This window comes from Chondrus crispus, genomic scaffold (assembly GCF_000350225.1).
Source record: "Chondrus crispus Stackhouse genomic scaffold, scaffold_64, whole genome shotgun sequence".
NCBI classification, from domain to species: Eukaryota; Rhodophyta; class Florideophyceae; order Gigartinales; family Gigartinaceae; genus Chondrus; species Chondrus crispus.
The window spans coordinates 41,335-65,364 of NW_005178593.1; the positions used below are offsets into that span (position 1 = coordinate 41,335).

Genomic DNA, 24,030 nt, shown 5'->3' on the forward strand with positions numbered 1-24,030 from the left:
CTCTCCCCCCCTCTTTCCCGAAACCTTGCTCAGGCTTGCCCAACACCCTATCTTCCCCCCACCCTCCTCCCCCCTACCAGTCTCCCCAATGCGCGTCCCACTCCTCGCCCGCTCGCCACCTCAAGCCGTACTCGCCTGCCTCTCTTACGCCGTGTGCTCCGTCCTGCTCACGCTCGCCAATAAGGCCATTTTCTCCGAGGCCCGTCTCGACTTCCCCTGGACGCTTCTCGGCATCCAGAGCGTCATCGTCACTCTCCTGCTCCTGGTCTACTACTCGGCTACCTCCTCGTCGCAGCCCCTCCTCCACCTCTCCCTGCTGCGCCAGCTCTTCGTCCCCTGCGCCTTTTTCACCGCCTTCATCTTCACCAATGCCTGCGCGCTGCGCCACATCTCCCTCCCCGTCCTCACCGTCCTCAAGTCCCTGGCCCCCATGGGCGTCGCCCTTACCGAGCGCCTGGTCTTCGGCGACAGCGTCACCGCCGCCACCTATGGCGCCATGGCCCTCATCCTGTCTGCAAACGCCGTCACCTTTTTCCATGATATCGAGTTCAACGCCGTCGGCTACCTCTGGGCCTCCCTCAACGTCTTCATGAACATCGCCTACGTCGTCTCGCTGCGATTCTGCCTCACAAATTCCTTCTCCCCACTTCGCAAGACCCTACACAGCAACCTCATTGCTTGCAACTTCATTTTTCCCATGGCCATTGCCACCGCCGAAATTCCAGCCTTCTTCCACGAGTTTCTGCAAACCTCCTTACGCTTTCGCTTCCTCTTCTTACTGTCGTGCATCCTCGCCGCGGGAATCGGCGCCTCCGTGTTCTGGGTCATTCAGACCGCCTCCGGTAGCACGCTTTCATTTGTGGGCGCCGCCAACAAGGTCGTCGTCGTCATTCTCGGCGCCGTGTTGTTTGACGCCAAAATCTCCTCCGCGGGCTGGGTCGGCGTCGCCCTCGGCGCCGTCGCGAGCTTTTGGTTCGCCCTCGCAAAGGCTGCCGCTGCGAAAGCCGCGAACCGCGCCGCCTCGGAGAGCGCGGGCAAGTCGAAGCTGTTTGCTGAGGAGGAAGAGGGGGATGAGAGCTTCGGCGAGACACTGCTGGAGAAGCGGCAAAGCTCTTCGTCGCTAGAGATGGAGGAAAAGGGCTGACGAGTGCGCGTGTGTGCGCAGGGGACAGAGATCAGCGGATCAGCGCGTGAGTATAACTAACTTATAAACACCTGGCTTGTGGAGCACTGTGTGTCATACTCCCTTTTGTCGCGCACCCAAGTCCCTGACGCCGTGCTTTCCACACTACCAAGGGGCGTAGACGCGTCTCCCTGAAAGAAACAAGCAGCAGGTGTGAGGGAGTGTTAGGTGCTACCCTGTGAGATGCCGCGTCTGGCTCCAGCCTGGAGAGACACAATGCTTTCTATGTGCCGCAGCAATCACATCCTGGGGAGAGGCGGTACTGTAAATTCGACTGCAGCAAAACAGCTCTAATCAGACACACTGTAGCCGCGCGATTGGTCATCGATCACTTTTCCAACCACTCGGCCTCCGCGACGCACGAGCTCAAACACGGACTGTCCAATTTCGCACTGTCCAATTTCGGACCCCCACCTCTGTCATCGCCGCCCCAACCTGCACCCTGCCTACCACTTCCCGATTCACCGCTCCACCCCCGTCCGTGTCCCCACTGTCTCCACACCATCCTCCGCGCCGCCCCACCATGAAGAATTCGACCGCCTTCGTTGCCGGCGCCTCCGTCCTTCCGCGCACTCGCGCTTACGCCCCGGCCTGCTCCCCACGCCAGCCCTCGGCCTTCCTCGGCTCCGGCCGTCCGCTGTCCTTCTTCGCGCGTACGGAGCGCGCCGTCGCTGCCCCATGCCAGGAAAAGCCGCTTGGCCGGTGGACTATGATGCCCATCGGTGTTCCAAAGGTACCTTTCCGTTCACGCCTGGTTCTGAAACTGTGTTTGTAGCCCGCGGATACTTGGCGAGACTCTTGTTCTAACACGCATGCTTGTTTTGCTCGTTTGAAATGTCGCAGGTGCTCTTCCGCGTGCCCGGTGCACCGCAAGCTGACTGGGTCGACATCTACAACCGCCTGTATCGGGAGCGGATCATTTTCCTTGGTCAGGAGATCGACGACGAAATCGCCAACCAGATCATTGCCGTCATGTTGTATCTCGAGTCGGAGGATAACACCAAGCCAATTTATTTGTACATCAACTCGCCCGGCGGCTCCGTCATCGCTGGTATGGCCATTTACGACACAATGCAGCACATCAAGTCAGAAATCGTGACGATCAATGTCGGCTTGGCGGCATCCATGGCTTCGTTTTTGCTTGGCGGGGGGGAGAAGGGGAAGAGGTTGGCCCTGGTCCACTCGAGGATTATGATTCATCAGCCGATGGTAAGTAGCGATTCTCGTTTTCATAAGCGGGAGAGACCTGTTCCCCTTAGGCGATGCGAGCAACGTTGAGAACTGCAACGTTGAAAACTAACATACTGCATATGTGACAATAATAATTTTTAGGGCGGAGCACAAGGGCAAGCGTCGGATATTCAAGTAGAGGCACAGCAAATCCTTCGCATCCGGGAGAATCTAACGCACGAGTATGCGCGGATGACGGGTCAGAAATATGAGCAGCTGCTAAAGGACATGGACCGAGATAACTTTATGAGCGCCCAAGAGGCCCTGGAATATGGACTGATCGACCGCGTGATCGAGGGAACGAGCCAAGCAGTGTAGATGCTGGTCAACGGAATGGACGCGTGGGTATATGTTCTAGCAGGGTGGCGCGCTGGGGTGCGAGCCAGATCTGAGTGCTCCCCAAGTTGCGCACTTGGCGCTACGTTTTGGGAGCGAGGTCTGAGAGAGGTTTTATGTGGGAACGTTGAGGTCGTTTTTGTACATGCGTTTTGTGTGCTTCAGTTGCTTTGTTAAATGTGACCCTGTGTGCACTGCATAGATGGCGAGTTAGAAAAACCTGAAGTGCAGAGACAACGAAGCTGGCGAAAAATGTAGCACGCGTCGAGGGAATCGTTCTGGGTCACACATAGGAGACCAGAACAGCATCATCAGGTCGCAGTCAGGCTTCAACTTCTTGTTCCCCTTCTCTATACTGGCTGTGCAAGTTGTCTATCAACACCCACATCATCTTGGTGTGCAACTGGGAGGTACCCTTGCTGCTCGCCGCCCGCACCCTTGTCAACAAAAACATGCACAGCGACGAAGCCGCACGCCATGATTAACAAGAGCCCGTTGACGAGGATACTCACCCACCCGTCGAGCTGAAACACGATGAGCGAATGATGGACCAAAAACGCGCCCAAGGCAATAGTGGCGCCCCCAACAACTCTATGAGCCAGTCTCCAAAGTATCCTATGGGCACCGGTCTTCTCCTTAGGTCTGAGAGTACCCATAGTAGCCTGCAGCGTAGTAAGAAGAAGCAATGCGACGCCGAGGACGCTGTGGACGAGCGGGGTGTTGTCTGAGGAGAAGATGGCGGCAATGAGGGAGAGGAGAATGGTGAGGAGGGAGGCGAGGATCATGAGGCAGCGGTGGAACGTGAATGCACGGGTGGGGGAGTCGGGCTTGGTGAGGCGGGAGAGAATGTGGCCGAGCGGCGCCAGAAAAGCCCAGGCGAGGACGGCAAGGACGGTATGGACGAGGAAGATTCGGGGGTGGGCGGTGTCGAGGAAGGGAGCCGAAGACATTTTGGAATGGGGAGAAGGGCGAGGGGATGGGCAGGGACTTTGGGGGGATGGGGAGGGAACGGAGGAGAAAAGCTGACCGGACGGACGGTGAGGGGGTTGGTTGCGAACGTCTTGCAGGTGGGGGAGGACAGAGTGGTGTTGGGGAATGGGGCGAGAGGATGAGGATGGCGGGAATGTGTGACACGTAGGGAGGCCCACTTTGTGCAACCTAAGAATACGGCGGGACAGACATGGTCCGCTTGGGGATCTTTTCCCCACGTGGACGCGGTGTCTCGATTGGTCAACAAAAAAAAAACAATGCTTGTGTAAGCAACACGTTGGCAGTGGGAAGATATGCCCTACTGTAAATATAGACACGTGTACAGCCGTACAGTGATATTAATTACAGTAAATACATAGGGTGCTATCCGGCGGTTGCGGACGTCCACAGAGAACAGGCAAGAGCTCGGGGTATTGCGGTTCCACCTGCGCGTGCTCCTTTGAAGATGTACATGGGAGGCAGTGGAAACTGCGCCCGGTAGACGAACGCTGACTTTGCTCGCCCTTTGTACTATCTCACGACGACCGTGAGACAGTGAGGAAGCCCACTACTCACAGCTGCTTACTAGAGAAAGGGCAGGGAAATATAGAAAAGGATTGCCATTTTACAAGACAGGTCGCAAAACGCTGGCCGACTTCCCGTTCCTCTTTCATCCTTGCGTGGGATGAAAAAGTCCATAAAAAATGATGTTGGGAAAGTAGGCAGCTCCCTGCCATAGTATCGATTCGAGCAAGTCAAAACCAATGCTCATTACATAGCGAGCCTCTCAAACCCTATCCCCCTGCAAGTCTCCTCCTCGCTTTCGCTCTCGCTCTCCGTGTCACTCTCGCTCGAGATATCTGACATGTCATCATCATCTTCCTCCTCCTCCTCGTCTTCCGAGTGGGCCAAGCTCATGCTGGCCATGAGCGCGTCGACGACCGGCGAGCCGCGACTGGGATTGGCCGGGCACGTGAGCTCATGCTTGCGCAGGGCGCGCAAGCTCGGCACGACATGGGCGTCATCGAAGCGGCATCTCGGGCGGAGCGGGTCGGAAAGCAGCGAGCCCAAGGGGTCACCGAGCGGCAAGTTGAGGTGACTGTCGGAGGCTGGCTGCGGGATATCGACGGGGTCAGAGGCAGGCACCGTGGGGTAAGCGCCGAGACCACCGCGGCCGTGCTTTACGCGCAGCGGTAGCGGCTCGCGGTGCAGAGGCGGAGACTGCGAAAGAGGGGAGCCCGGTTGCCAGCCGGACTTGAGCAGCAAGTTGTAACCAACGCCATTGGTGATGGCGAGGTGGTCGAACGAGAGCTCGGTGGAGGGGGAGGCGGCTTCGTGGGGGGTACGGCGACGAGAAGAGAAGCGACGGTTGCGTCGGCGGTGAGAGGAGCTGCCGCCCATGGGGGAGGGGCGAGGGGGGAGGTGGGTGACAGCACCAGCGACGGTAAGGTGGGCGGGAGAGAGGGGGGGAACTTTATAATGGCGAGGGGATGGTGGAGGACGGGAGGTTTGGGGGAATGAGAGGTCGCGGTCACATGGTTGGCGGAAGGAGGCTTTGCGCGGCCCGTGTTGATTGGTGTGGGAATATTCGGATGACAACGGCACTTGGCGTCGTGCAACTGGGCGGGCGAGATTTGGTTTGAATAGGAAAACCATGTCACATGCGCTGTCCCTGTTGGCGTCCACGCACACCATGCGAGAGTTTTGCTGCGTGCAGCACATGCGTCAAGTTCGAATCCAGCGCGGCACGTATTCTACAGTTCAGCCACCACGTGTATGACGACAACACGTGGTCGCCGTGTAGGAGTTTCTGTAGTCTCCTTTGTCATTCGTAGTGCCATTCTTCTTCTTCCCTGTGTTGTATACGTTCCGTTCTCACCCTCACCCTCACCACTACTGCCGTTTCTTCCCGTCCGCCTTGCCTCCCTTCAATGCTAACCTACCGAATCTTCAGTCCGCGGTCCCCTTAGACCTCCCCTTTTCCTCTCTGATGCCGCGTCCTATCCCTGACAAAAATGCAATGCCAATCGTGACCCCATCACGGCTAGCATCAAAACCCGTTCGCCCTGCCCGCTCCATGGCCACCTTCATCTCCTCTCTCTTCCGCCCCCGCAGATTTCGCTCCGCCCCCCGATCCATCTCTGCGTCCGCCCTTCTTTTGCTCTTCTCCATCCTGTACCTCTGCCTAACCACCGATTCTTTTACCCTCCATTGGCTGCGCTGGACCCTATCCTTCTCCCCGCCCACCGTCGACCCCTCCCTTTACACCCCATGCCCCTCCCGCAACTACGCTCTCCCCGTGGCCTACGTCATCCCCCTCATCGCCACCCAGCTCCCCCGCCTTAACTGGACTCTCTCCCGCTGGGCCGACGATCGCTTCCCCCCGTGCCGCCATGCCCCCTCTCAGAAACCCGCCCTCGTTTTCTTTTTCGATCGCCCGCTAACCCATCCCGCCGTTGCCCATTCCGTCACATTGCTTCGCACCATCGCCTCCGCCGGCCCAGCTACGGCCCCCATCGCGCGCTGCTTTTCAGACATCTACTTTCAGTCCGCTGGCCTCTCCGCCCGCGAGACTCGCAACTCCTACTGGCTCGACCCCATCCGAAACCTTGTCCACACCGCGGGAAGCAACGCCCAATGGGAGGCTGCTTTTCGAGTGTTCGGTCGAGGTCGCTTTAGACACATGCTCTTCTTCGAGCCAGATACATGGCCCATCCGTCCCGACTGGCTCCACGCAGCCCTTAATGAAACGGAATGGGGCCCGTTTTGGATGCGCAGTAGCCTTATGCGCTTCACCCCACGCTTTAATGTTGGCCTAGAGCCGTTTCGATCAAGGTATCAACGACATCTCAACGGCAACGGTATTTACGCTCTTGGTGACCCCTGCTTCGACCGTTTTCGCCAACTCACCAGGGACGCGTATGGCACTGCTGCTTTCGATGTGGCCATGGCACAATATAGGCTTGCCATGCGCAACGTAGCTGTCTTTCAGGAGGTTGCTCATCGTTTCCAGGCCACAGAACTTATCGCGCATATTGGACTTGCAAATATGGGAGAGCAGCAGCTCTTAGAGCGCTTTCCAAGGGCTTTTCTAGTTCATGGCAAATACATGCACGTCAAGCATCCGGATCTAAACTTTATGCAGTATCGCTAGGCCCACAGAGAAGCGCCTGTTACTAGTCTTTCGTCTGGCACCAGGCTTATAAGATCACCTTGCAAGCAGTCCTGAGAAGTTGCTCTCTTCATATGATGCCTCGAGCAGTCATCCGCGAGCGCTAGCCACGCATCCCAGGTTTTGTAGCCAGCTCGTGATGGTTCTTGCGCCTGCCCGAGTGCCCCACGAGAAACGACAAGTGGTGCCTCAGGTGTCTATCTGACCGCTCTACTTGCATCAATCGACCAATTTCTCGTGAGAAGAAATTCATCCTCCTGTTCGAATCATCACCGGAAGTGTTTTTCCTCAGCAATCCAGATGGTGCTTGACCGGGGGATCCATACAGAGAACGACAGAACCACTCAGGGAACGATGCCACTCTTAATCGCGAATTTTCTGTTCTCTGCCGAGGCGCCTTAGATTCTCCCACTGCTATGTCGATTGAAGATCTAGCCCCGCTACTGTGGAATTTGTTCAGGCCGCCTACTATTCTCCAACAAACCTTGGATCTCTACAATCCACCCTCGTTGTACCTGAAGCTTGGTTCTTGGGTGCCCTCTGCTCATGAACCCATCGCCCGAAATTGGAAGGCACTGCATACATGAAGCGATCCGCTTTCAGGCACATGGCGGCGTCTGCCAAACCTGAAATACCCATCGCGTCTTGCTTGATTCCGAAATCAACTGGATTGAACCAGCTGACGTGCTTTAGTTCCTTGTCCAAGAAGGATTTGGCCTTATTCAGTGCTTCTCTCACGGTTTGAGGGCACATCTCGCCGCCCTTCCAACCATCATTGTACATGTCCGAAGCAATATAAAAGACTGCACGGGGCCCCAGTTCTTTTGCCCCGTCTCGCGCCTTGGCAACCAACTTTCTAGTGCAATTTCCAAGCCACGATTTAAATGAGTCATGCCTAGTAATATTCACGCCTTTGGACACAAGGTCTCTCTCGTATCGATCGAGGAGAACAAAAGGCTTTCCAGTCCTCAGTTGTAGCGCGAGGTAAGGCCTATCTCTGAGCAATTCTTTTCGGATCCTCCCCGCCAGCGCTTGCGGGACAGACCCAACTTCGAGGGGCGGAGTCTTTTGCTTGAAAGGCATAGCTCCCGTGTGGGACACAAAACCAGTGAATGCATGTTTTCTATAATTCGTGAAAGCCAAAGTCACGCATCTTTCACATCGCCGTGGAAAATGCGTTGTCCCATTCTTCACAAAGGAAAACATCTCCTGAAAAAGTCGCGGCCCAAAGCGAGCGGGAGCCACCGTTGCAATCGAAGACAAGCAGAGCGCACGCTGAACATGAATGTCTCTGCTTACCAAGTGTCCGTATGACGACTTGCGCAAACGCACGTTCTTCATTTTGTGGTCACACCAGTAGAAGGGTCGACGGCTGTTGCCTGGGTGGGTGTCGTTGCTGGGCTTTCTTTTGTTCCAATTGATGAACACAATGGCCTGAATGAGATATTGAGGAGGCATATCTCTATCCTCTTGCGGTGGTACTGTGCTTCCTTGTACCAAGCTCCCTCGATTCTTGGGACGGAGCAGAATCTTATCTCTGAACTGCTTGTGCGAGATATATCTGTTTGTGATGTACAGGTCATCCGTCTTGAAATAGAGGGCTGCCGTTTGAGGGGTCAAGTTGCGGTCCATGAAGTGTTCTGGAAACGCGTATTTCAAAGAGACTTTGGACTCATAGACGAACGGTTCAACTACCGAGAATCCAGAGTCAACACCAATTTGGACCAGTCTTCTAAGACCTGATTGCACATTAATCATCCTTTCCCAGAAGTCCAAAACGAGTACCATTTTGTTTCCAGCGTAATCATGCTGCTCTTCAGCAATTTGAGGGTGCATCTCATGAGCATCAGAAAACTCCTGACTCAGCTGCGATAAGTTTGACTGTGCCGTTAAGGTCCAAATATCCAGGTAGGGAGGTCGCCACTTGGACTGAATGCGGTTTACGACCCGAAAAACAGTTGTCTGCTGTGCGAGAATGAAAAGAGAGGTGCGGAGCAACGTATAAAACACGGCGACCAAGATGGCGACTATTGCAACTGACAAGACGAGCCTAAATTTTCTCTCTGCTGATGATCGAAGTTTGAGTGCTTCACCAGGTCTTGTCGACAGAAGATCGCGCTTGGAAGACATGACAAATGTCGCTGCTCCAATACCCGCCTTACTGACCCCCTCCACCTGGCACCATACGCACTTGTATAATGTGTTTGCAAATGCCAGGTTTAGACTTGCGCGGAATCTGGCGTTTTATCACTCGTATCTCAGCGGTTGTTTGAAAGTTGTGAAGAGCAGGATCCTTGACATTTTTTTTTCAAGTGCATAAATTCATTTATAAATTCCTGAAAGAAGAAGCCGTTCTAAACCCATTTCCGTACCTGCGCACCGTAGTCACAACTTGGATCATAAAACATTGTAGCTTGTATCCGCGCTTTGTGTTTTCACGTTTTAATTGGATAGACCACTCCGGAGCAATCAGTCTACTCTGAAACAAAGGCTCACTTTGTTCCCAATCCCAAACACACTTCTCTTGGGCATTCTTTTGTCAGCTGATTATTTTCGCCCTAACTGTACGCGTGGATTTATCCTCAACGTCACAATTGAAGAATACTGCCCCCAACTAAAATACTGTAGGCACAAATGGCGAAGTAATCACATGCAGTATCCTACTGTCTATCGGACCGTTAGTCGTCATACATATGAGGACCAAGTTTTTTTTATTTTTTCTAGACGACAACAAATGCGATTTCACATCTGTTTTGCGACTAGAAGGCCATCACTACAGATAAAGCACTTGCTCGTCGATTCTGGCGAGACCTAATTCGTTAATGCACATAAAGCTGTTCAAAAGAAAAGGTCGCCTTACAGTAAAAAATTTGTTTAAGCTAATTTTATCACAGAAGCATAGAAACATTGCATAGAGTTCTTTCTATTCGGTTCTACGTTCAGAAGCCTTTTAAAGGAGTCAACCAACGAAAGAAAAATAGAAACTGTGGACATAAAAGCTGAAAAGAAGTAACATTCGCACAATTGTATTGGTATATAAACAATGTTTTCACAGTATCATGTAGTGCAGTTTCTTGAAAACCTTTCATCATTTCCTCATGAATCGGCTACAAAATTCCAAGTGCTCACCAATTTAATACATTTAGTTGAGCTGATTTTACTAGTATAGCTTTGGCAGCTTCTCTGAGTTGTACTAAAAGTTACCCTCCTTAAAACAACTCTTTTACGGTGCAGCAAGCACACGGTCCCCGAGACCCAAACCTCCACTTGTGATGGACCGAAACCTGTGGTATGCCAGAAAGCATGCCTGATTGGACCAAACCAAAGTAGATTCAGAGAGGCTACTGACATTTCACATACTGTACTGTAAGCACGAAAACAGATTCAGGGAACATACACAAGGCAGATACTGTGTACAGTACAGAGCATGCTCGACCAGTTGATCGTGCGACATGCGGCTCAACATCCCGAAGCGGGAGCTGCTCGACTACAGAGACCGCTTTCTTCCCTGACCCCAATTCACATTGGATTTTCAATTGAAAGATGTGAAGTTGTTGCAGCGGAGCAGCGGCAAAATACGTGAAGAACAATGGTCGTTCGTGTTATCAACGAACGAATCGTCCACACCTGGGTACCCAACGGCTTTTTCGTCCTGCACTTGTCGAAATTGGATGAGCATGCAATCGTCGGAGCTGCGACTTGCGCCCGTGGAGGAGTAAACTGGATTTGGCTGGCTTCATCACACGGATACCTCCGTCGAGTGAGGCTTGAGCGAGAGACAGCTTCAACAATACATCTTGAAGAGCACTTCCTCTCGGGTCGGTTCGAAAGCGTCAAAAAGCATGCTGCTGTTCAATCTGACCACGCTTGTTCTCTTGATATTGGAGATTTATACTCCATCAGCACGGCCAATGCTAAATCGTGCTCCTCTGGGCCGCCTCAAGAGCGTTGCAACTGCGTTATTGAGGTATTTGCGACACGGGGATACACAAGGGTTGGTGCGCATGACGGTCTGGTTTCGAAACCGTGCTCTCTAACCTGGCAAGGTTCCACAGATGGAGTGGCACTTGTGCAAGTGGTGAGGGAAGGTCCATTGCGGAATGCCATTGTCCAACCAGGCTTTAGCTCACCAGCCTTGATTGTGACTGCTGCCACGGGTTCAGTTCGAGTAGTACCTGGCTCTAGTTATTTTTATGTCCACAACCATATGACTGAAGGCTCGGGACTTAGGGAGGTCGCAAATATGAACCAGACTCCAGTTTGGCAGACGCCAAGCCGCGGAAATGACTTTTTCGTTGTTCTTGGCTGCTTTCGCGCTGGGATTGTTCTTTTTCCTGGCAAGCATGGAACCCTCAGCGTGTCTCGTTTCGTCTTGAAGGGAGGGTCCAACAAGCTCACACCTTACAGTGTTGTTATTGTCGAGGCCACCGTAAACAGCCTCACGATCGAGGAGATCAGCACTGGTCGAAGAACGAGCTTCGCCTTTGATCGAGAAAATTCGACTATGAGAATTGATCTTGACAGCAAGAGGAGGTTGACCACGATAAGTAACTACGTGACCGACGAGGACCAATCCTCGACCTTCAGAAATCTCTTGCGTGGTATTGAAACACTGGGGGAACGCGAGAAGCTGTATGAGTCAGAATGTAAAAGCATTGAAGAACTCATATCCTCTTACAATGTAGCCCTGATCTTTGTTAGTGAATGGAAGGAAAGGAACAGCGTGTCAAAAGGCTGTTTCGGCAGGAAAGCCTCATGCAAGATTGCTGTGGATCTTTCGTCTGCAACAGCTTCACCGCGGCTTCAACTTCCTAATCCTTTGCTTGGACGAGAAGTTTTTGCCACTGTCTCCTTCAGGAACGAAACTAGCGTTACTTTAGGAGATGGCTGGATGCTGAGGGTGGGGGTCTTCACGGACAGAGACTTCAAACAATACAACGAAATGAATGTGTCACACGCGATCAACAGCAACAAACGCACGATCGATGGGAATACTCAAGTGAGGAGGGTAATGAGTTACCCACTGAAGAAGGTAGCCCCAGGAGCGGTTCAGTCTGTTTCATTTCCTGTGATCATTGATTCGCACGCCCCATTTAACGTTTCGGTGGCACTTGCCTTCCACCATCCTGTCGCTTTTGCGCTTTCAGAAGATCATGTCGATATCGAAGTTCCTCTGCTTGAGAATTTCACGCTTGACATTTTACGTCTTTCAAGGCCATCCCGGAACACAGATATCAAAGATACAAGTCATGAATTGCTTTCCTCTCCCCAAGTCATGGGTCTACTGAACCCTTCAATTGTAGAAAAGCAACGAGGGTACCCAACAATCTCTCGCTTCGAGGTTCCTTTTTCTCCTCGCGATGTCAGGGAGGCTCTTTCCTTCACAGAGCCTTCGGCTTCATTTGAGACACCCCTAGGAGCTCATTTTACTGTCACCGTGGCTGATGTATCTTTGCGAGATGGACGTAAGACTGTTCAGCTAAGCGCAAGCTCAGTCGCCCTGCGTGGTGTGCCACATGTTTTGCCGTATGTAAGGGCAGCTATACTCCGGTTACTGTTGCAGGCTGTATCGCATAACTCGATCAGATTGAGGAGGATTGCGGTCCGTGATCGCGAGAATATCAAGAACTGGCTCCAGTTGGTAGTACAGACTTCGGATGAGTGCCTACCAACATTGCGCAACGCAGAAACAAAGCTCGTAGAGGCCTTGAGGTGTTTCCGCGGTAACAAAGATGGAGAGAACGATGGGCTCTATCACGACAATCAGAAACGAGACGCAACTCTCTCCGCGTTTCAAAGCGCGAAGGACCTATACATTATGTGGCGACGCGAGAACGAACGGTTGTGGACTCCGAAAGGAGCAGCAAGTGTCTCTGATAAAAAGCATGTTGTATGAGGATTTCTCCATTGTTCGAATACAACTCAAAGGAACACATTCGTCCATTCCTCCGTTGAGGTCGGGGTCAATTTATCTCCTATCGGTAAGCAGAGAAGATCCACCCTAGCCTGCGATGTTTTACAATTTTTCAAAAACGACACCTAGTTCTCTACGTTGATCTCGTGTGTTTGAGTATCCACGGATGGCAAAGTACATGGTTCAAGGACAGCCGCTTCTTTGGATTTCTCCGCAATAGGCTTCGTATGAGGTGTCGAGCGCGAGCACTGACGTCATGTTCAGCGACATTGGGAAAAACAATATCCACCTGCGTGATTCGCTTCTTGGTATCAGACTCAGATGGTTCTTCGAAAGGTGGCTTACCGTAGAGCATCTCATACAGAAGGACACCAAGGGACCACAAGTCAACAGTCGTGTCGTACTCCCGACCCTCACACATTTCCGGGGCTAAAAAGTCAAGTGTGCCACACATCGTTGTTCTGCGATTCGACCGAACTGCGTGCACGCTCCATCCAAAGTCAGCAATTTTGAGCTCATTGTTACCATCCAGTAGAAGGTTCTCCGGTTTAAGATCGCGATGGATCACTCCCTTAGCGTGGCAATGTCGTAACGCACTCGCAAGTGATTGGATGTACCTGGCAACCTGTGGCTCCTCGAAAGTCCCTCCACAATCTTTGAGATGTTTGTACAGCTCCCCACCAGGAGCATACTCAAGAATCAGGTAAATTCGGGTCTCGTCGTAAAAGAATCCGTAGAGCCGTAGTATGTTAGGGTGTCGCAATTCGCTTTGGATTTCGATTTCACGTCGTAACTGAGTTTCTGCCTTTTCCTTCAACAAATGAGCCTTGTTGAGAATCTTGAGCGCGACAACGTAGTTGGTTTTCAATTCTCTAGCTTTGAAGACCTTGCCAAATCTACCCTTTCCGAGGAGTTTGATAAGCTTGAAATCATTTAACGTCCACTGCCGACGATCGTCGGTGTTCTCTGTGCTAGGAGGGACACATGCATTTACCCGATTCAGTGGTTGCTTCTTGTAGACTCTTGATGGGGGTCTTCTTGAGTGCTGTCGGTTGGAGTCTTTGGCGGGAGAACCAGCATGTCGGTAGGTCTCAGGGATTTGCTTTGGTGCTGCAGTCGGAATTTTTCCCTGGAAGGATGAGGACAAGCGATGGGACGTTGCCGAGGAGGGCTTGGTAGATGTAGAGGATACCGCCAACTTGGTGGACACGGAAGTTGCCGGGACATTCCTGACGGCGGCCTTAGCAGGCACTGTAGACACAGTTAGTTGAACGCGAGCGGTAGGCTTGGGAATGTGCGATGGCGCCAAATCTTGCCGCGCTTTGTCACTCTGTAAACTAGACGGGCGCGTTGGAATAGAAGACTTACTGGCCCAATCCCTTTTCATGGCTGTCGTGCCATCATGCATCGAAGCGTTCGCGGAAACACGCTTCGGGAGTTGAGGGATGGAAGAGTGGTCCTTCATCTTTGCCAAAGAAAGGGCGAGTCCGTTGGCGTCGTCGGTGGTCATTGCAGCGAAAGTCCTCGGTCGAGTTGGAATTTTGGATGCAGTTCTCCCTTCCGCTGTGGTGAGATGTGCCAGAGATGTGGTCGGGTGGGAAAAACTGGTGGGCCTTGTCCGCGGACCCCGTGGAAGTTCCCTATCCGCGAGCCTCTGTTCATGCACTGGACGTGAAGAGGAAGCTGCGAAATGGGTAGATTTGATGTTTTTCGTTTCCTTGGAGGCGTCGTTGGGACGGACAGTGGATACGAGGTGTCGAGGAGTATAAGCAGGTGGAAGATTTTTCTGTTGAGTTATGGCCGATGTCGCTGGTGATGTGGTAATGTGGTTTGGGGCTGGAGTGACCGACAATGCCGAGATGCTGGACAGGACGTTCCCGTCATTGACTCCGTGGCATTCCCTGAAGTTTGAGCGAGCGATGGGGTTTTGTTCGACATGTAATGGAAGTGAATGGCCCTTTTGCAAAGGTTGAAACGAGTTGAAGGAACGCAGAGCATGTCTATATGGACTGTTCTCCTTCTCGGCCGGGAAGTTCATAATAGGGTGGAGAGGTATGCGAGAAGCATGCAGAGAAAGGTGAGGAAGGTACCACGGTTGTGCAAAGCGGATGGGCGAATACTCCTTCTGGCAAGTCGGGGTGGCGATGGGGGTGTAGCGCGGGGTTGCAGAGGAAGCCACGAAGGTGCAGGCGAGAGCGGTTGTCAGTGGGGAGGAGAGGAAGTTTAAGCAAGAGGGCATGGGATTGGATGCTGCGGCTCAAACGGCTAACAACCTAGGATGCCTTCAAAAGGGTCAGACTGCAGCCTTTGAGCATCCCAGGGCAAGCGTCGGTCAAATTTTTAAATATGAGGAAGCACCCCCCGCGCCATGGCGTTTTTAAATTTTTGATTTTCCCGGCAATCCCAATGTTTACACTACACTGTAGCACCTTCTGGCAGTAGGAGTATTACCCCTACACATATGCATACGTGTACGACAGGAGAGTATAAGGTCCATATTGCCGAAGTCCTGACGCGTAGCTGCAATTCATGAATTGCAGCTGCGAGGAGGACTGTGCCCAAAACTTGGATAACTGCTGCGGTAACCCCTAATCCCAAGAGAGAACAAATATGCTTTATTGAAGGCTAGTTCAGAAACCAAGAAAGTACCCAAATATCCCACAATGAAGAAGATATTCTACTGGTCCTGGGTTTGAATCCATTTTAAACAACTTACAATGAGCATACAGTCTTTCTCTGAGAAAAGCACCCATAGAGAGGAATCAAAATGGGAGGTTCTTAGTTTTCTGGCTATACCTTCATTATCCAGAGAGCTATTCTTCCTGATGATGGCATTACAATGATTGATGTACCACTTTTTCATGTTTTCCTTTCCGTACCATTCCTCCACCAGACTAATCATCCTTGCATATTTCTTGTGCATCGCACGATCTACAACAATCTGCATAGCTTGTGACGCAACTCTTCTCTCAGTTCGGTCCGAGCCTGAAGGCCCAGCTTGGGTGGCGCTGCTGTCCATGTCGAAATGCGAGAGTTGGATTCGTAGAGAGCAGTCAGTCAAAGGTTTGTTGATCAGCACGGCGTTGCCATACGGTCAAGAGGTGTGAAAGCACCTGCCCCCTGGACGAGTTTACCAGTACAGAGTGCCGCGGTTTCCTTACATATCTATTAAGGCAGATGGTCCGGGGACCTCCACCGCATGCGAAACGAGTTTTGGAGTCATTTGTTTGAGTGTCGTCGATGCTCCGCAAACTGTGCAGGTATCGATATATATGAAAGACCCAAGGGTCCATCAAGGCCGAGATCAAGGCCAAGAGGAACGATCACAGCCCACGACGGCCGAACGTGAAGATGTATAGCGTTGTCAATTACGGTGGGTGAAGCGAGACGATACTTGCCTGCAGCACAGTGTGCGCTAGCGCCGAATTTTTTGAAGGGAGTATCGACTTCCAGCTTTCTGCATTTTCGGCAGAAAATCTTCAAATAAAATGCAACAAACAATTCCTGTTGGCTATGTCCATCTGCTTCAAAACAGGCGTCCAGGTGTCCCTTATACAGTGTTATTTTCTGGATGCACCCAGTACTGGGTGCATCCAGAAAATAGCACTCTAACAGTATATCATCATCGTGGCATGCCACTTGTACACTTCAGTATGTACTCTCTTGCCCTCTGCGTCGCAGAGTTGCCCTTCCCACACGCGCACTGTGCACAGCTGCAGTGTTTGTTCTGAACCGGGAATTGTATTACCTGTGAACGGAATGTTTCGTCTTCTGGAACGACTCTGCTGTCTGAAGGACAGGGAGTCCCCTGGGCTTCTTTCTTTTTTACCCATGAACGTGGCAGTCTAAGGCGTTCAGGTTTTCATAAGTGTTCAATATGTCGTGCGAAGCCGTTTCAACACTGAACAAAACTCTGACTTCCAGAGAAATACCGCTCAGACATGTGGTTAGACCCCTTTGCCAAATTAAATACAACATAGAAGACCGTGTTTTGCACGATACAAATTTCATTTAGTTGCAGTGTCCTTGGCCAAAGCAGTAGAAGTCTTGAGCAAGGCTGTTTAAAGACAGATTTGAGAAAGCATCGCGACGGCAGTGATGGAGAAAGGGTAGCAAGAGCTCAGGAAAATGATACAGGAACGCAATCTGCTCGTGTCACAATGCCTCTCACAAGAACAAAAAAAAAAGGAAAGGGCGGGGTCTGTGGGGCAACACTGTGCTGTGCTGGCTCAATCCCTCTGAAGCACTGGGCCGCGTCAATTGATTCAACTTCCCAGCGCAATCTAACTTTCGTTAATGCGCCATGCCAAAAAGGTGGAATTCACTGTGACGTCATTTAACTCCCCCAAACCCCCCAAGCCACTCAAAAAAAACATGACAAGTTGACAGGCGTAGATCTACTGTTCATAAACTGTTCCAGTACGGCATAATTAGGCATTCCTCCGGGCCCGTAACTTATAATTCATCAGAGTCTCCTTCCCCAACACGAAAGACCCTAGAAACATATCACGCTCCATTAGGGCTTGGCCCCCAGGCCGTAGATGAGTGGAGGAATAGTGTTGAAGACAACCTTGTTTACACACCCAATAAGAAGACCACAGCCCTCTCTCTTGTAGACAAGGACGAATATCCGCCTTCGTAAGAATTCTTCGCTTCTTCAGGAACTACTCGCATCTGGGACAATCAAGAACATGCACTTTATGTTCAACTTCCACTCACCCTCGCATACTGGATACAATATGCTGTATACATCAGGCCCACCCCCCTCATGCAATGCCTGAAGCCGGTGGCGCCAGCCAGTTCTTCTAAAATATACAGTTCCCGTTCCGTCTCGCTCTGTTGAATATCTGGTGTGCTTCTGATGTCTGCTTGACTCTGAATGCTTTTCCCTTCATCAGCAACTGAGTGAACCATTTTATACTTTCACTGCTATGGCCACCACCGCTGGAATTTTGCAGGCGAGTATCGGCGGTAGTGTCGAGCTCCTTACTGTCAGTGGAGCAGGGGCTGTCCTTGCAGCCCTTGGACATTTTCCGGGAGAGGTTTCGTCTAATATTTCAAAAGGTATGCTTTCGGACTCATGCGGTTCTAACTCTGGCGTTCTTTACAATTCATCATGTACAGACTCAATCCTGACCCCCCAGAGCTTCAAACTTATTGCACAACTATTGTTCTTGAGTAGCCCTTTACAAACTCTTTATTCCATGTCTTGTGTTCGGGTCCGTGCTCGACACAATCTCAACTGCTGTAAAACAAGCAGGCTCTACAGGTGGAAGCTTTTCAGGGCTGCAAGAGCTATGGGTGCCAATTGTCTTGGCACTCACTGTATTTGCAATCAGCTCGATGCTGGCCCTTCCTTTGACAAGAATCATTGCCAAGGATAAAGAAGAAGCTGTTCGAAGAACAGTGTTCGTCTGTTTGGTGCTTGGAAATGCCAACACGATGCCCCTCTTGGTGATGCAGTCCCTCTGCAGCGAATTCGTTCCCTTGCAATTTGATGACAAATGCTACACGCAGGCGATGGGATATGCATCTTTATTTATGACAGTCGTGAACATTGTCGCGGTACGTTCTAGAAAATGATGCAATGATGTCCAGATGCTTTGATGAATATTTACTTTATGCAGTTACTCAGATATTCGCGTGGGCATTTCAGTACTAACGGCTCTCCAAGGTTTGGGGCGGATTTTTTGTGCATCTCAGTGGACAGCCATATTTCAGTACCTTCTGTTGGCCGAAGACAGTTCTAATCGTCCATCAGGTGAAGCGCAATCTCTCCTAGAAGCAGGAAACCCCTCATATATCACGGCTACATTTTCTACTGAAGACGTCAGACCTGTTGAAGACAATCGACTGAAGGAAGCGATTAGTCGTGCTCTTTTATCGCCTCCGTTTCTAACTGTGCTTCTTGCCACGAGCCTTGCCTTTGTAAGTGACAAAGAGTGGATGCATTTTTGATACGAACAGGAGCACTTTATTCAAGAACACCTAACATAGTTTGGATCATTTCTATCTTCATGTCTTCGTAGATCCCAAAGGTGCCTGAGGCGTTTTTATCTCCTACAGGTGCTCTACAGCCTTTGTTACTATCTATCAACACAGTCGGCCAAGTCGTGGTCCCACTAAGCTGCATGATTGTGGGCTCTGAACTATATCGTTCCTTTTCTGTAAGTGCTCCCTTCGTAACGTTTTTTCGATCGCTGACAACATGACACCATTCCTAGTTCATTTTTTAACGTCTTATGATCAACTTTTCCATCCTCACTGCTCATTAATGATTCAGCACAAACGAGAAACAAACTTACAAGAGAAAGAAAATGCAATGCAACCATCAGAGAAATTTGGTATCCAGACAACAATTTCTATCATAGCAATGAGAATGCTTCTTTTGCCGCTTTTAGGCAGGTGTCTGTACAGCGCCTTTGGCATGACAGAGACCATCGTGAACCCACGGTTGGGGGTATTTGTTCTCTCTCAGTTCAACGTGCCTACTGCAAACAATACTGTCATCATGGTGAGCATTGTCGCGGACTCTCTTCCAAGAATAGGAAGACAGCTTCGAGAAGACGTGTCAAGATGTGTCTTTTGGCAGTTCATTACGACGCCTATTTTCCTCACTCTCAACACGGCTGCAGCTCTTTCGCTGGAGTTCCCATAATCATAAATTCTTTGAAGGCATTCTAGCAGCTTCGAAAGAATTTTTTCTCATTGCACCGAATAAGAATATTCGCACTAGGTAAAAAGTGAGGCAACTGCCATGTGGCTGATTTAAGGAAAAAGGAATAGAGCCAAAAAGACCATGCTGTACATCTACTGTATGTAGATGTAACCATTTTTCAAATGTGAGCTCTGGTTCCCATTTAAACAATGAACTTTGAGGGTACCGTAAGGTCGCCCGTAAAATAACGCGCTGTTTTTTTTTTTTTTTTTTTTTTCATTGCCCACAAAATCGCTAGACGTAAAGCAAACCCGAGATCGAAAAATTCCGCCACGGGTTTTGTGGACTGACCCTCCAGCAAAGTGCATGCCCGCAACAAACGTAAGTCTGGTACCACGTTGTGCCGCCCGACGGATCACATGCACCTGCGCGATTACTCGCTGAAGCGAATATTGTAGCTCGCCACAAGGATAGAATAGTTCTCAGTCGAAAGAGCGATGTGTTTCGTCTTCTTGACAGGCTGAGGGGTGCCGTTTAGAGAGGACCGCTGTTTAGAAGCTTCTACTTGTCTATCTTTCGCGGTTGCTTCGGCGGCATCTGTGGCAGATCCTGTGGCGCTTTGGTCCGTTGATGGACTCTGCGCAGATGAAGCGATGACGCATATCGGTACGACCCGTGCAGTCTGAGACTCGTTCGTGCTGATGAAAAGAACGGAAAACCCACTTCGTTTTCCTTCAAGACGGGTCGATCCGGCATTGTTGCGATCCGCCTGAGGCGGATGTTAAACTCGTGGAAAACTCACATGCCCCCAGTTTTCGATATAATGTGAGTTTTGCCAAACGCGTTGTCCGAAAAAATATGAGCAAACACGCCGCCAAAACACGCGTTTTCGTGACTTCACGCACAACCTCAGTACTTTCAGGATCTTGTACCCTCTTTCGCGAAAGAGGGCTCGTTGAGCGTCAACTCTGTGCTTACATAAGGGTATTGTAGTGCCCACCTCAAAACTGTGGTTCCACCCAGACAAGGCAACACCCCAATTAGGGCACTGTCATTAGGGCACCTTTCCTTGACTCCCAAATAAGGCCGCCGTCGCCTCCCCAACCGAGAGTGGGAGAAGGCATTTTTTTGATTATTGAGTACTCTGCAGTAGCGCTAATGACCTTGTCAACGTCGCCAGCGGCGGTGTGTTTTTTAAACAAATAAAAAACACACAAATAAAATAGACCCCACAGCCGTCGCCGTTTTTCAACGATCTGATACAGGCACGGCCAACAGGTTCTGAGTTCTCTCCGCATCCTCCCCCAACTGGGCCCACTCTTGTAGGGCCCGACTGTGAGCACGGAGTCGTACTAAGCTGCGGGGGGGAAGTGACAGGCTGAGTAGCAGAGCCCGATCAGTCTGAAGGTAGGTGGTAGCGGAACGAGGGTCGGACCAGCGACCTCGGCGGATGATGCCTGACACTGGAATCCTACGTAGAAGGTCGGCGGTGGCACCACCATGCCTCTGACCATGCAGTGAAACTAACTTTGTGCAGATGGAGGCGACCCAAAGCGTTGTGAAATTGCATGTGCAGCTGATGGTAGCTGAAATTGAAAAATTCGCTAGAAACACATCGCGTCGGCATCTGACGAAGATAGATGCGACACAACCGAATTACAACGGGGTCGCCGATTATAACAAATTGGTTGGGAACAGTCTTGGTTTGCCGCCGGCGAAGGCCAGCTACTTGCTGGGCATCCCAATGTCTCAGACGCAAATCTCCCGGGAGGCACAGGTCTGATACATGGGCCTCCAATAATTCGTTGGCTCTCAGGTAGCCGGCGAACATCATCCCGAACGCCAGAGCGAAGTCGGAGTGACCTTGGCGCTGACATTCAAATGATACACCGTTCACAATAAGTTCTGACATAGGTGGCGGGGAACGCTTGGGCACAAGTCGATCCCAACCTTTTAGCGCGAAGCGAGAAGGAGTGAGTTTTTTCCGATACTGCAGAATGAATAGTTCAAACCCCATCACGGTATATGCGCCAAACACTTTCGAGCCACGACGAGGGTCATCTTCATACAGCCACACTAAATAGCGTTCCAGAGATGTGTCAACCTCATACCATGTTCCAGTCTTCACTTCATGCAGGTCACACCATACGCCAAAGCGCAGCACTGCTGCTGCATAATCACGAAGAGTTGCAGGCTTTACCACAGCAGCTCGTAGTACGTTCATGTTTGTAACGGCTTCCTGGATCTGTTGGAAGAGACAGTCATGAAGGCAAGGCGGGATGGAAGCGGCGGTAGGAGCGACGCCGAGACGCCGGACGCGGGTCGAAGCGACGAGAGGCAGCATCGGCTGGCTGAGATTGCATTTCCCTTGGGAAGTCCTTCTCAAGGCGATAGTTGCTTATGTGTCACGGAGCAGCGCCATGAAGCGCAAACGGCTAGGGCGGACGATGCCGGAGGGGTAAAATTCCAGGCCCAGACACACAGTGTATAGCACACTCCGACTAGCTAGGACCGATTTTGTACGTGACACAGGCAGCCCGGAAGCCTCGTAGAGCGCCATGACGCGAGTGGCCACCTCATTGATGGACATGTCTAGTGCAATGTGCCTGGCAAGCCGCGAACACAGTCCGACGGTCAAACAAAAAGACGAAAAACAACAGCAACAACAACTGCCGATGGCACGCGCTACAGAGCGTTCGAGACTCCCTTTCTCCTTGTGTGGGCCTGCGGCCCACGGTAGCTCAACTCCGACGGGGGGGGTAAGGAAAGATGCCCGGCCCGGGAGGAAAATGGTGGTAGAGACTTGTGAAGACTTGAGCGCTCGTCGAGTGCGGGTTGGGCTTGTCTATGAGAATGTAACCGCGGTTCGCTGGGTTGTAAGGCCAATGCTCGACGAGCGTCTTCAGCACCTTGGGTATAATTCAAGGTCTTCGACGGGGGCTTGCTCAGCACTACCTGACGGGATCGTAATTGTGTAACAGCGCTACTACCGACGTGTTGCCAGATGGCTAGAAACACCCTCACCAGCGCGATCGCAATCGCGGTAGGTGGTACCAACTCTGTCTTATACAGTAAGACCTTCGACGGAGGCGTCGTCGCAACAGCCTTCCGACGGAACTTGAAACAGTAGCAGCGCTACACAGCGTGTTGCCCGATGGCTAAAACACCTACACCAATCCAGTGGCAACCGACTCCAATGGAACCAACACAATTAAGGGAAAGATAGAGATAGAAGTAGAAAAGAATAGGGAAATAAAGGGAAAAGAAAAAGGGAACCCCCGAGCGCAAAGGATGTCGTAGGCTTAGGTAAAACGGAGCGTCTTGGTAGAGACGGACTTCGACCAAGGCGACATTCAACTCTGGCAACTCGGGTTACCTTTACTGACTTGGTCGCCAGAGGGCTAAGGTATATATCGCCCTGCCGGAGCCAGTACAGTAGCTCGCGGCGCTAGATCCTAGATCTAATCTAGTGTCAGCAAAATTAATGCCAACTAATTAACTAAATAAAATAAAACAATTAAAAATTAAAACTGTGCAATTATTCACACGTGTGTCCCCCAACCCGGACTACTTTTCATATCCAAATATTTTCCTTTCTTTTCACCCCCCTTTCCAGGTGCGTATTGCACTACAACATGTCCGTTCCAAAGATGCCGAGGTCGTCAATGTACGAGGCCACCGCCCGTACGCCAGATCGCAATGGCGGCAGGTCGTACGACTCCCAAAGCAGGAACTGTTTTGTCCGTACTCCGGCGTGTGTGAGCAAATGACAGTGGAGACTTTGGGCGATGCGGACGGCCAGGCACCATCCCATAGGGACAACAGACAAAGCGGGATAGAGATATGCAGACTTGTGGTGTAGGTGCTGCATACCGACGTAAACTTCCTTAATGCGTGGGAGGCCGAAGTATGGCCAGAGCCAAGAGGGCGCGCGCAGACGGTTGTACATCTGGGAGATGTCAGTGGTCGCCAAGTAGAGCTCCTCGCCCTTCCCAAGCTGAATTTCCGCCAATAGGTCGGGAGAGGGGAGTACAACGGCTGAGAGCTCCTCAACAAAGTAAAGATTGCACCGGCGGCCGTCGAATATCACACGCTGTGGGCCACCCGGTTCTCCTTTCGGCACACGTAACAGGCCATTGACCACGACATCTTCTTCCCGAGTGAACCATGCTAGCATCCCAGCAATGTTCATTCGCTTCAGGAGTGCAGGGTACTGTCCCTCTTCAACCTCACAAAGGACAGGTATGCGACGGAGTTCGTAGGGGGCGGGAGGATTCCGGCGAAGACAAACTTGAGGAGTCAATAGTTCCTGATCTTCAGGAGGTAGTAGGAAAAACCGGTCTGCAGTTCCGGCCTGTCCTTGATCGGGGACGGCGGCGCGAGAGGCGTTGAGTTTCTCAGATAACGGTGGAGCACCTCGGCCCTAGAAAGGAGGAAGAAGGGGTTCAATCAAACCCTCCTCACGTCCGGAGTCAACATTCTCCCCGGACACGTCCTTGGCGAGCCAACAGGTGTAGTCTTGAACTGTTTTTGTCAGGGGAGCTAGACTGGGACGGCCCCCTTCTGGG

At 51.4% G+C, this 24,030-nt stretch overlaps 6 protein-coding genes; 3 read left to right on the top strand and 3 right to left on the bottom strand.

Moving 5' to 3' along the window:
• Positions 1-1,611: 1,611 nt before the first annotated feature.
• Positions 1,612-2,968, top strand: CHC_T00008948001 (ATP-dependent Clp protease proteolytic subunit). XM_005710637.1 is given in 5 exon segments: positions 1,612-1,706; positions 1,707-1,916; positions 2,027-2,392; positions 2,516-2,731; positions 2,732-2,968. The coding sequence occupies 3 exon segments, from the start codon at positions 1,707-1,709 to the stop codon at positions 2,729-2,731; spliced, it is 792 nt and encodes a 263-aa protein (XP_005710694.1). The 5' UTR covers positions 1,612-1,706; the 3' UTR covers positions 2,732-2,968.
• A 1,019-nt stretch (positions 2,969-3,987) lies between these two features.
• Positions 3,988-5,440, bottom strand: CHC_T00007179001 (hypothetical protein). XM_005710638.1 is given in 2 exon segments: positions 3,988-4,489; positions 4,490-5,440. 1 exon segment carries the CDS (start codon positions 5,438-5,440, stop codon positions 4,490-4,492), a length of 951 nt encoding a protein of 316 aa, XP_005710695.1. The 3' UTR covers positions 3,988-4,489.
• Positions 5,441-7,358: 1,918 nt separating this feature from the next.
• CHC_T00007180001 (hypothetical protein) lies at positions 7,359-9,020 on the bottom strand. Its single transcript, XM_005710639.1, has one exon. The coding sequence runs from the start codon at positions 9,018-9,020 to the stop codon at positions 7,359-7,361; it is 1,662 nt and encodes a 553-aa protein (XP_005710696.1).
• Positions 9,021-10,317: 1,297 nt separating this feature from the next.
• CHC_T00007181001 (hypothetical protein) lies at positions 10,318-10,473 on the top strand. Its single transcript, XM_005710640.1, has one exon. It carries the CDS (start codon positions 10,318-10,320, stop codon positions 10,471-10,473), a length of 156 nt encoding a protein of 51 aa, XP_005710697.1.
• A 6-nt stretch (positions 10,474-10,479) lies between these two features.
• CHC_T00007182001 (hypothetical protein) lies at positions 10,480-12,786 on the top strand. The gene has a single exon (XM_005710641.1). It carries the CDS (start codon positions 10,480-10,482, stop codon positions 12,784-12,786), a length of 2,307 nt encoding a protein of 768 aa, XP_005710698.1.
• A 43-nt stretch (positions 12,787-12,829) lies between these two features.
• On the bottom strand, positions 12,830-15,043 carry CHC_T00009288001 (Serine/threonine protein kinase). XM_005710642.1 is given in 2 exon segments: positions 12,830-12,937; positions 12,938-15,043. 1 exon segment carries the CDS (start codon positions 15,041-15,043, stop codon positions 12,938-12,940), a length of 2,106 nt encoding a protein of 701 aa, XP_005710699.1. The 3' UTR covers positions 12,830-12,937.
• Positions 15,044-24,030: the final 8,987 nt, after the last annotated feature.

What these genes read in the sequence shown, in the direction of transcription:
- CHC_T00008948001 (XM_005710637.1), top strand. Translation starts at nt 1,707, where the DNA reads ATGAAGAATTCGACCGCCTTCGTTGCCGGCGCCTCCGTCCTTCCGCGC. An exon ending in TGCCCATCGGTGTTCCAAAG is followed by an intron (nt 1,917 to 2,026) that starts GTACCTTTCCGT and finishes GAAATGTCGCAG; the next exon opens with GTGCTCTTCCGCGTGCCCGG. An exon ending in TTATGATTCATCAGCCGATG is followed by an intron (nt 2,393 to 2,515) that starts GTAAGTAGCGAT and finishes AATAATTTTTAG; the next exon opens with GGCGGAGCACAAGGGCAAGC.
- CHC_T00007179001 (XM_005710638.1), bottom strand. Translation starts at nt 5,440, where the DNA reads ATGTGCTGCACGCAGCAAAACTCTCGCATGGTGTGCGTGGACGCCAAC.
- CHC_T00007180001 (XM_005710639.1), bottom strand. Translation starts at nt 9,020, where the DNA reads ATGTCTTCCAAGCGCGATCTTCTGTCGACAAGACCTGGTGAAGCACTC.
- CHC_T00007181001 (XM_005710640.1), top strand. Translation starts at nt 10,318, where the DNA reads ATGCTCGACCAGTTGATCGTGCGACATGCGGCTCAACATCCCGAAGCG.
- CHC_T00007182001 (XM_005710641.1), top strand. Translation starts at nt 10,480, where the DNA reads ATGGTCGTTCGTGTTATCAACGAACGAATCGTCCACACCTGGGTACCC.
- CHC_T00009288001 (XM_005710642.1), bottom strand. Translation starts at nt 15,043, where the DNA reads ATGCCCTCTTGCTTAAACTTCCTCTCCTCCCCACTGACAACCGCTCTC.